Source organism: Solea solea, chromosome 1, assembly GCF_958295425.1.
Source record: "Solea solea chromosome 1, fSolSol10.1, whole genome shotgun sequence".
Taxonomy (NCBI): Eukaryota; Metazoa; Chordata; class Actinopteri; order Pleuronectiformes; family Soleidae; genus Solea; species Solea solea.
The window spans coordinates 30,799,138-30,811,704 of NC_081134.1; the positions used below are offsets into that span (position 1 = coordinate 30,799,138).

Below are 12,567 nucleotides of genomic sequence, written 5' to 3' on the forward strand. Positions count from 1 at the left end.
CTCCGTAAAAAGAAAGGTGGACACAGTTTTGAAGTGGCGGAGCGGAGCTGCGTGGTGGGGAAGCCGAGTGTGTGGATGAGCTTTTCATCCCGATGGGCTCTAGTTGTCTGCACAGCGTGAAGTAAATGTCACCTCCGCCACACTCCATCGTTAAAACCACACAGCTGGACAAATGCCAGGGCTTGGACTGACATTAAATGAGAAGTCGAGACGAGGAGAGCATTGCCTTAGTAATGCAGGACGTGTGCATGTGTGTGTGTGGATTGTTAAAAAAACAGCTCTAATAAAAGAGAAGCAATGATTTGTTTTTTTACCAGCATGTCTTTGCCCCGCGATAACAAGCGCACACGCTCTTCCTAACAAAGCAGAATCATTGGTCTGCAGGTTTGATGAATAGAGACAATGCTACATCACAATCCGTATTGATTTCAGATCATGTCGGAGTTCTCTGCACCAACACGCGCAAAGAGACGGGACCGCCGCTCGATAAATCAACCTCATGTGATATTCATGTGCACCTCAACCACTGTTTTACCTCCTGCGCTCGACTGTACGGCACTGGACTGTGCAACGCAGGCTACTGTCGAGATCATGGAGTCATGTAAACCTACTACATCAGATGTTTTACACACTGATCTATTGATCTGAGGTGAAGGTCCAGTCAAAATGTCATGCACGTACCCGAGTTACAGTGTTACTAAGGTTGACAAAAACTGACTGTTGAACCTAAATCATAACTCCAAAGCATTAAACTCCTCACAAAGAACCACACAATTCCAAGGTCAAGCATTTACAGTGACAGCAGATGCAGGGAACTGAAACGGAAAAGACAACAAGAATATACAGTATATATACATATATACGTATATATATATATATATATATATATATATATATATATATATATATATACTGTATATATATATATATATACATATATACATATATATACATATACATACATGTATATATGTATATATATATATATATATATATATATATATATATAGATATATATACATATATATACAGTGAAAAGGCAGTGGAGAGGTTTTGCTGTTTCAGCACCACGGAGAGCGACAGTGGCAGTCAAATCTGTCTGCCTGGGTGTTTCAGGACCAAGGACAGCGCCACAATCCGTCAACAGCCTGCAGAAGAGATGGGGTGAATCCAACTACAAGTGGGCGTGACTATCAGCAGTGGACAGGACTTCAAGTTGCCCACATCAAACCAAAACATAACCACATGAGGAGCCAGGAGGAGCAAAAACCGAAGAATAAAAACACACTTCATCGTTATCTCCCCATCACGTAAAAGTGGCCATATTGTAATATTTAGTTTAGTATTGTATGGAAAATGTCTCAAATATATCAAATTAAATTGAAATGGTCAAATATTGTCACACCACTGTTTTCATCCCATCTGGCGACTTGAAGTGAAATTTTGAAGCTCCGCCCCTGCACATGTCTGCAGACTCACTAAAAGTGGATTATAGCAGCACTGTTACAGTGGGCGAAGGTGACCCAGTTTTTCCAATATTTGCGAAAATCCCTCCTCAAACAGATCATCTGGGCAAACAAACAAACAAACGGCTTCTCAGTCACACTGTGCTGTGCTGACAAACAGCAAGTGTGTAAGACACACTCTGACACCGCCGTCATCGAGTCCATCCTCGCCTCCTCCATCACTGCAGCGTCCACCGAGGACGAACGAGGACAGACTGTAGAGAGGGAAGTTCAGACTGTGGCTGACACCTCCCACCCTGGACACCGACTCTTTGACCTCCTTCCCTCTGGCAGGAGACGAAGACCTACCGCTAACCGATTTGAACCCCAACCTGAAAGTGTGACTACTTCCTGTCGAAAACGATTCTTGGTCATTTTGGGGGATTTTATATAAAATTATTCTTATAAAATTCAGTTTTTTTTCCACATCGTCTTACACGTTATTCGTGTATCCGGGCTGTTATGTGCTCTGTGCATGAACCAGCCGACCAGAATTTCACTTCCCATCTCCCTGACCTTCAAAATAAGAGCCACTGACTTTGGCTTTAACTAACAATATTACAATATGATTTCTTTTTATTATTATTATTCTTAGAGAATGAAACACATTTTTTTGTTATCTTTTGTCAAACATAGCGGTAACAAGAAGTAGCCATAAATTTTTTGGCGCAGAATAAAGGTCAGGATCGTCCTCTGACTGTTAGAGGTCACATATGACGCAAAATAATAATAGCATAATAACCTATTTACAAATGTTACCCTTTTGTTTTACATTTAATGAAGTATCTTTTTTTTTTTTCGTATCATGAGCAACCTGAAAATTCTTGGGAAATAAGAAATAATTAACAGATCACAGTGGATCTGCAAAGCACAAAACATTTAGTTGCAGGTATCTGAAAATGTCACATTATGATTACAGTCTGCTCATATTGTTCATCTTCTGGCCCGCGGGCCATATGTTTAACACCCCTGGTGTACGGTCTATTTTATTTTTTACAGTAAAGGATTGCACTCTCGTCTTTATGTTCTCACTTCTCTCTAATATGTCTTTATTGTTTAACACCTGACCTTCTCACCAAAATACCACAACAGACTTTACCCGGTAATAATCCGGATTCTGAATCTAAGACATAAAAGTGAATAAGAAAAAACGTGACTTCAAAACAGTAAAAGTAGCACACTATCAATCACCAGCGTCTAAAAATAGCAGACTGTCACGTGTGCGATTTACCGAGTGGCCAAACAGCGCCACAGCGCGCACACGAGCGCGCACTGACGCACAACTTTTGACAACTTTGCCTCAACAGCAACAGCTTCAATCAATCATTTTACACTTAAGTGTGATTATTATTATTATTATTATTATTATTATTGTTATTATTATGACGTTTCTTACGTCCTCGTCCTCGCTGCGTTGCTGCTGCTGCTGGAGCTGAAGCCGGGGCTTGTGGGTCTCCGTCCCCCGCTCCACCTCTCCGCCCTGCCCGAGCAGATGACTCGCCTCCGGAGGGTTCGGGAAGGATTTGTTTGTGTTGACGGTGCCGGTGAATCTCTGATACAGTGACGCCATTTCGACGATTCAAAAATAATGAACTAGTAAGAGTAAGTTGAGAGCGAGTCCGTGTTCGGAATCGATCAATAAATCAAAATGTCCCAAGTTCAGGATTCACATCACGTCTGGCTTCAGATGCTGCAGCGACGCAGTTTGCAACACTTTTTTTTTTTTTTTTTTTTTAAAAAAGAGCAAATAATCAGAGGACACTGAATAAAAGAGTCATGATCCGGAGCTGAAGAAGCACAGGAGGCACAGCTTCACAAACCAAAAATCCCTGCTCCCTCTTTCTCTCCCTGGTGTTAGAAGAAGAGATAGAAGAAGAAAAAAAAGAAAAAGTGACCGCTGACTCCCACAGAGGCACGGATGGTGTCTCTTTGTCCTTCACGCGAGTGAGGAGACAAAACAAAGCCCACGCGACATTTAACACGTCAGATGGCTGAGGTTTGCACTGGAAACTTATCTTGACTTTGCAAGACTGGATAGATAGTGAGCTCTAATGTCTCGCTTTTGTTTTTTTTCCGTTTTGTTTTTTATATCTTTGCCTCCATTTGGGGTCTTGTGGCGCAGAGAGAGAGAGAGAGAGAGCGAGAGAGAGCAAGAGTGCCCCCATGTGGAGGACAACAGCACAGGAGAAGTTGAAAGGCAACAAACAGCAGCACATTTTTCAAGGTGACCGGTTTGTGGAGAGAGAGAAATACACCAAGACTTTCAGGAGATTTATTCCCCTCTTCATATTTCACTAATTCCAGAAATGGAAGAGTTCACTTTTTTTGTGACATGAAGACAAAAAGCATCAACCAGCCATCATCATTTTGACCTTTTCGACACAAAATGTCATCATTGTCCTCATTTTTACACAAGTTATTTATGTATTTTTGCCCCTATTATTTATAAGAAGTGCACCCTGTGATGTTTCACTGCCAAAATCCAATATTATTTTTACAATCTTGCACTTTAAAGACAGTTCTTATGAACTTTACTTGATTGGGACTGTTGTAAATCAGGTTTGGTTGTGTTTCATGTTGTTTTTTAAGTGCCAACAACGAAACAAATCATATTCTCGGAAGCTTGAATTTCCCCGTAAAGCTTCAAACTGAGCTGAAGTGAAGTGAAACCATTTTAGACGATGTGTGTTAGTGACAAGAGGACGAGACATGAACATCGCAAGAAATCAAATGGCTTCAGTCGCTGGTGCTGAGAGGCATAGAAAAATAGTGAAACTGGCCCTTTATAATTCTACAGAGCCTAATGAGACATCTTTAAACTGTTTGGGTTTTTAAACGGGAGCTTATGCAATATGTACATTGTTCAATGCCATACACCACGAAGAAAAGCAATATTTATACTTATTTTTACACTTGCACTGAGATAAAAGCAACATTTCCTGGTGTGAGACTTCAAAAAACAGACAAATACTACACACAAGAGACCGGTTTATAAGACAGTAGTAATGGATAAATAAAAAAACTAGATTTCCGCAATTCCGTGCCGAAATTTCGAGTGTGCCTGCAGTTCTTGCGGCATGTGTCTTCGCGTGCAGGACTTGTGCTGGTAAAGGATTGAGTGGTATTTTGGTGGAATCACCCTTTGAAAGAGAATAACTCATAAACCCCTCCCACTCCCTGATGCCCCCTCCCCCTTCCAAACACCTGCGTTATAAAATCTAAAAATGTGGATTGAACCTTTAAAAGCATTTAGACAGAGTGGTATTTTGGTGGACTCACCCTTTAAAAACACCAAGTTTTAGAGGAGATAACAAGACGGATCAGAGAGGACTCAGACGCAGAGGCCTTTTAATTGTCTTTATTGGCACTCGTAAACAATTCTCAAGGCAGGTCCTCTTTACTGAGGAAAAACAAAAGCGTGGCTATGAAAACCTATAACAAATTGCCAGCGCAACGCTCTACAAGAGAAACGTTGTGGAACTATAAACGCGGAACAAAAAAATCACTCCGAAGAGGAAACATACTCGGACTAAGGTTATCATGTAAAACTTAAACAGAAAACTCTCCAAACGGAGGAAAACACGGCTCTAAACACTTCAAAACAAAAGCTAACTCAAAAGCACAATCCTAATGATTGTCGATCCTTAACCAACTAAGAATGAGATAAAAAACAAAACGCAATCTAAATGATTGGATCTAACTAATAAAAGGTAAGTCACAAGCCTAGTGATCGGAGTTCCTAAAAGGCTGTGAAAATTAACAAACAAAAAATCTCTCCCAAGGAGGAAAACAAAAGCTATAAATCTTAACTAAGGTATCAGCTAACAGGCTATGATAAGAAAACTTACAAAATAAAGCATCGCTCACCAAGAGGATCAAAAACTTGAGGATTCTGGGGCTGTGACGAGGCGCTATGGTGATCAGGCATGGACGAAAACACACTGGCACTGAAACAGGGGAACAGGGAGTTTTTATAGTCCACATGGCTTAATTGTCAGCAGGTGTGTGTAATCAGGGCCGGCAGAGGAGGGGGCGGGGCAAACTGCTGGAGTGACAGGAGAGAGGGAGAGAGAGAGATTCACAATCCCCTCTGTTTCCCATTCTCACAGAGAAAACAGCATGTTTTAAAGTTGTCATATCTCAAGAACGGTTGATGATAGAGATAAAATTTTTGGTTTGTGAGCGCCAGGAGGCTTTCAGCAGCTCCCATCTCAAAATTTGTGACAAACGGGCGTGAATTGACAGAGAAATCACAGTTTTAAAATCACCCTCATCTTGATTTTCCACAACTCCAAAGCAGACATTTTAACATGGGAGTGAATTGAGAAGGTGACCAGAGTTCTCTGTGCTTTGAGGTGATTTTAAGAAAAACTACAAGTCATATGAACATGACAAACACACACAGGGTTAGACGACAACCATGGCAACATTTTGATGTAAAAATTGTCTCTGTAGGTTGGAAATTGTGGGCAGGAGAAGAGTTTGTTTAGAAGTTTTTCTGATTATTTTGCTGGATCTTGCTAGAGTGTGTCACTCTAGCTCACACCTAACGACCACACACACACCCATTATAAAATCAGAAAGCTTTGAAAAAAAGTACAAAACTTAAACTGCGATAGTTCAAAAACCGTAACATGTATCAAAATGTCGACTTAGGTCAGAAAAGTCCCAAGTCTTGTGACCCGTTTAAACTTCCAACCACGTTTCTACGTTAAAGTATGACGACACTGTGATGCTCCAAAGCGGGCTTGGTTTTTTTCGGTCTCCCATCCACTTCAATGTTAATTTTTGTTCAGTTTTTTGTAAATATTATCCCAATGGTTATATGAAAATCTTAGAAAAGTCATAGCACACCATTCCCGGTCAAGGCGCACATTTTGATATAACTTGTGTTGGGGGTTTCTCAAAGATGCAGGAGGAGTAGCGTGCCGAAATAACGGGAGGGCGCGAGAATAAAAAGCAGAACTAGATTTCCGCAATTCCGTGCCGAAATTTCGAGTGTGCCTGCAGTTCTTGCGGCATGTGTCTTCGCGTGCAGGACTTGTGCTGGTAAAGGATTGAGTGGTATTTTGGTGGAATCACCCTTTGAAAGAGAATAACTCATAAACCCCTCCCACTCCCTGATGCCCCCTCCCCCTCCCGAACACCTGCGTTATAAAATCTAAAAATGTGGATTGAACCTTTAAAAGCATTTAGACAGAGTGGTATTTTGGTGGACTCACCCTTTAAAAACACCAAGTTTTAGAGGAGATAACAAGACGGATCAGAGAGGACTCAGACGCAGAGGCCTTTTAATTGTCTTTATTGGCACTCGTAAACAATTCTCAAGGCAGGTCCTCTTTACTGAGGAAAAACAAAAGCGTGGCTATGAAAACCTATAACAAATTGCGAGCGCAACGCTCTACAAGAGAAACGTTGTGGAACTATAAACGCGGAACAAAAAAATCACTCCGAAGAGGAAACATACTCGGACTAAGGTTATCATGTAAAACTTAAACAGAAAACTCTCCAAACGGAGGAAAACACGGCTCTAAACACTTCAAAACAAAAGCTAACTCAAAAGCACAATCCTAATGATTGGCGATCCTTAACCAACTAAGAATGAGATAAAAAACAAAACGCAATCTAAATGATTGGATCTAACTAATAAAAGGTAAGTCACAAGCCTAGTGATTGGAGTTCCTAAAAGGCTGTGAAAATTAACAAACAAAAAATCTCTCCCAAGGAGGAAAACAAAAGCTATAAATCTTAACTAAGGTATCAGCTAACAGGCTATGATAAGAAAACTTACAAAATAAAGCATCGCTCACCAAGAGGATCAAAAACTTGAGGATTCTGGGGCTGTGACGAGGCGCTATGGTGATCAGGCATGGACGAAAACACACTGGCACTGAAACAGGGGAACAGGGAGTTTTTATAGTCCACATGGCTTAATTGTCAGCAGGTGTGTGTAATCAGGGCCGGCAGAGGAGGGGGCGGGGCAAACTGCTGGAGTGACAGGAGAGAGGGAGAGAGAGAGATTCACAATCCCCTCTGTTTCCCATTCTCACAGAGAAAACAGCATGTTTTAAAGTTGTCATATCTCAAGAACGGTTGATCATAGAGATAAAATGTTTGGTTTGTGAGCGCCAGGAGGCTTTCAGCAGCTCCCATCTCAAAATTTGTGACAAACGGGCGTGAATTGACAGAGAAATCACAGTTTTAAAATCACCCTCATCTTGATTTTCCACAACTCCAAAGCAGACATTTTAACATGGGAGTGAATTGAGACTGTGACCAGAGTTCTCTGTGCTTTGAGGTGATTTTAAGAAAAACTACAAGTCATATGAACATGACAAACACACACAGGGTTAGACGACAACCATGGCAACATTTTGATGTAAAAATTGTCTCTGTAGGTTGGAAATTGTGGGCAGGAGAAGAGTTTGTTTAGAAGTTTTTCTGATTATTTTGCTGGATCTTGCTAGAGTGTGTCACTCTAGCTCACACCTAACGACCACACACACACCCATTATAAAATCAGAAAGCTTTGAAAAAAAGTACAAAACTTAAACTGCGATAGTTCAAAAACCGTAACATGTATCAAAATGTCGACTTAGGTCAGAAAAGTCCCATGTCTTGTGACCCGTTTAAACTTCCAACCACGTTTCTACGTTAAAGTATGACGACACTGTGATGCTCCAAAGCGGGCTTGGTTTTTTTCGGTCTCCCATCCACTTCAATGTTAATTTTTGTTCAGTTTTTTGTAAATATTATCCCAATGGTTATATGAAAATCTTAGAAAAGTCATAGCACACCATTCCCGGTCAAGGCGCACATTTTGATATAACTTGTGTTGGGGGTTTCTCAAAGATGCAGGAGGAGTAGCGTGCCGAAATAACGGGAGGGCGCGAGAATAAAAAGCAGAATAAACGCGCACGATTACAAGAGATGCCTTGCAGCGCAAGGCATTCTAGTGAGAACCCTAGGGTTCTCACTAGAATGCCTTGCAGCTGCAGGCACTAATAAACGCGCACGATTACAAGAGATGCCTTGCAGCGCAAGGCATTCTAGTGAGAACCCTAGGGTTCTCACTAGAATGCCTTGCAGCTGCAGGCACTAAATACAAATACTACTGAATATGTTGCGATATTTCAGTACTAGATTTTCATCAGGATAACTTTTTTTTTGACAGGGAGAAAATATAACCACTATTGGGGAAAATCTGCCAGTGCAGCAAGAACAAAATGGCACTTGTTAAACGTGTTAAGTATCTTCAGCCTTAATAAGTACATAAGTCCAAAACTATGGTGTGATTAGATAAATACACTGAATTCAAGTCAATTACACTAGTGCATATTTTCATTTTCTTTGCAGTGAAAAGACAAAACGCTGTGTTACAAATCAAATTAGCAATTAAATTAGACATAGACTGTCCAAAAAAAAAACCCCAACATTACACTGAATCATTTTTTTACTTTATTTACAATCCCAGCCACAGGAACGACAAGCCAGTTTACACACAACACAGAGCCAGAATCCATCTCTGTCTGTTTGATTTGCTTTTACACAGCCCCTAACAGGATAAACAAAACCTCCCTCTGTGTATCTAACACGCCGAGCATGCTGGGATTTGCGCCTCACACACTGTCAAAAAAACGAAAAAAGTACAGAACAACAACTCGTCCGCTAATCACAAGCCCAGAAAAACAGGCACAACTGTGCCGGGAGAAGCTCAAAGACTCGTGAAATGAAATGAAATGAAACGGCCTCCTTGTGTTCAAAATTTAAGAATAGTAAAAATGAGTGGAGGAGTCTGTTGCAATCTGCAGTCTCACCAATAGATGTCACTAATGTCACTCAAGAGCAGTTTCAGTGTCGTCAGTGTTTATGTATCTGACGTGTAATTTAAGCACAGGCAGTATTTAAATGTTCCGTTGTTTTATCAATGATTGCATGTTTAATGATTTGTGGTGCCACCTATCACCACAAGGTGGCAGCAGCAGCAAGCATTTAGCTTAGCGGACTGCACAGAAGTTATGAAATTAACCGGGGTCTTTGAATGCATCTCGTTATTTGACATTAGCTAAACACGCTGTGAACCCTGCACTACTTTCACCTACTCTCCTACACTTTAGAATAATAATAATAATAATCATGGGATATTTGATGAATAATACCATTCAAAATAGTATTTTTGCTCGCTCTTGCACACACTATAAAAAGCCCGTAAATTTACTGTGATAATTACCAATATAAACTATTTAAAAATGTTGCCTCTTGATGTTTTTGACCACCCTAATTTCTAATTTGTAAGTTAAAACGTGAACATAATCATCTCAGGGTCAGCTCAGAATCTCCAGTGAACTTCATCTGAATGTCTTTGGAGTGTAGGAAAACCAGGAGGAAAACACCTCCACGCGGACACAGGCCCAACTGTGCCGGGAGACGCTCAAAGACTCGTGAAATGAAAATGAAACGGCCTTCTTGTGTTTGAAATCCCTGCCTGCTCGACCCTGGATCTGCAAAATATTTTACAATTGATTTCCTAGAAAGGGAAAAAGAAAGAAAGAAAGAAAGACAGAAAGAAGCTTCTCTGTGTGTGTGTTTTTTTTGGCATAATCCAATCCATCTCACACACTCAGGAACATGCAGGACCTGCGAATGAAATTCAATTTTCAGGCACTGGAGTGATGTGATTAGGAAGACTGGGTTAAACAAGAAAAAAGAAGAAAAAAAAAGGTTTGACAAACTGCACAGAATCCACAGAGTCACTGAGGCTGTATTATGTGGAACATTTTCAAACTTGTTATTAATAATGTGGCAAAAATGAGTGTTAACACACTTCCTGAAGTGAAGTGTTTCTGCTGCTGCTGCTGCTGCATCCCATCATATTGATCATGATCATCCATAGAAAGCATCAACTCTAAGAAACACAACAGTACTGTAAACAGACAGCAGAGGGAGCAGCAGAGTTTTGTGAGGGGGAAAGGATGAGCATCTGCTCAACATCAGCTGAGTCATCAACTTCCAGGAGACAAAAGAAACAACAAGGAATCTTTTTTCTTCTTCTTTCTTTTTTTTTTATCATGTGATCATAAAACACAACAAACAGCTGAGGGAAATTCTCACTGAGAGCAATGGAACATTTCCTGCCGAGAATAAAGTGATTAAATGACACAAACACAGAGCAGACACTGGCAGATTAACACAGCTTTATTCAAGTTTATAGGTTTATGAATAAATATCTCAGTGTGCTACCAAAAACAACATATACTTATGCAACTGCAGTTCCATAATGGTTGCAGTAAATCATAACAATTTCCTTTTAATGTCAACATGTATTGATCTTATGCTTTGGGATGATAACACAAATATGGCCTAGTGTGTAAATTATAGGCAGAAATTCAATAAACTAACCATAAATTATATTTATGTGAGATTACACTTTCTGAAAAAAATATTTTGTTTTTTTGTTGAATTTTATATGAAGTATAATCAAGGGTCTTGTTTCAAGGGTCTTGTATTTTCACCACAGCCAAAAGTAGACATTTAACTATGCAAAAAACGCACACGATGCATAAACCGACAAAGAAGTCGGAAGAAACGAGAGAAAAAGTGTAAAAAGAAGAGAGTTGTTTACGTCCTTTCTGGTACATGAAGGCCACCGTAGATCCCTGACAATGTATGAAAGAGTGGAGGAGTTTGTTTGCAATCTGCAGTCTCACCATTAGATGTCACTAATCCCAACGTTCACTCAGGAGCACAAATCAAAAACAATATGTTTCTCCTCCAACGCAACTTATAATAATTTGTGGTGCCATCTATTACCACAAGTTGGCAGCAGCAGCAGCATCAAGCGAGTTGAGTGGACTGCATGGAAGGTAAGAATTTAACCGGGGTCCTTGAATGCATCTCGTTATTTGACATTAGCTAAACACGCTGTGAACCCTGCATTACTTTCACTAACTCTCATGCACTTTAGAACAATCAGATATTTAACGAATAATACCCTTCAAAATTGAATTTTGCAAGAAATTATAATGTTTTTGACCACACATATGCACACGCTATAAAATGCCCGTCCCTAATTTACTGCGATAATTACCAATATCGACTGTTTAAAAGTGTTGCGTCTTGGTGTTCATGACCGTCTCGCTCAGCCCTAATTTCTAATTTGTAAGTTAAAATGTGCGAGGGTCAGTTCAGAGTCTCCAGTGAACTTTAACCTCATCTGAATATCACATACATATATACATATAACACACGGACTAATAATAATATTTGACTAATAACACCATTGAAAAAAATTGTCTTTTTGTTGATTCATTTAAAAAAAAAAGAAAGAAAAAAGATGACCATAAATTCATTCATGCAAATGCCTGTCTCTAATTTACTGTGACAATTGCCAATATTGACTATTTAAAAATGTCTCGTTCAGCCCTATTTTCTAATTTGCAAGTCAAAATGTGAACAGAATCGTCTACACGACAGTCAAGGATCAGTTCAGAGTCTCCAGTGAACTTCATCTGCATGTCTTTGGACTTGTGGAAGGAAAAGTGGGAGAACAACACCTGCACATGGACAGAACACGCAGACGAGGATCCAGACACAGTCTCGCTGTGAGGCACCGCTGCTCACCGCCACCACACACCATGAAATTGTCATCTAAACCTATGAATTCACAAATATCAGTATCACCGTCTGTCAAAAAAAAACCCAAAAAAAACAGACTACCATGATTTATAATGAATCACTTTCCCCATTTCATGCCACTAAAGCCACACTCTGCACTGGAACCACTCCAGAGGGGGCTGCACTCTCTCTCCCTCTCTTCCCGCCTCACATCATAAAAACCAAAGTTGGCGTACAGAAAGCAGTTGCCACGGTAATGTGACAGAGGGAAGTCGCCCCGGCTCACTGTCCCGCCTGTATTTTCCAACTGCTGTGTAATTGCTGCTTCATTTTTATTAAACCTGCGAGGCACAAAACGACTGCAGTCAATCATCCTGACAAGCTTAAAGTAACATGAATTAAACACGAGGATCAATATCAGTGATGATGGATCGTGTGATGAAATGCT

At 40.3% G+C, this 12,567-nt stretch overlaps 1 protein-coding gene across 4 annotated transcripts in view; it reads right to left on the reverse strand.

Annotated features, from left to right (window-relative positions):
• Positions 1-12,567, reverse strand: part of dpp6a (dipeptidyl-peptidase 6a) — a 268,421-nt gene that overhangs the window by 181,370 nt on the left and 74,484 nt on the right. The window contains exon 1 of one of the 4 annotated variants that reach the window (XM_058632230.1): positions 2,902-3,135. The exons of the other annotated variants lie outside the window; for them this stretch is intronic. Within the exon in view, the coding sequence (XP_058488213.1) occupies positions 2,902-3,075 (174 nt within the window). The 5' untranslated portion in view covers positions 3,076-3,135. Of the gene's footprint in view, positions 1-2,901; positions 3,136-12,567 lie in introns of those variants that run through there. 4 annotated transcript variants of the gene reach the window in all.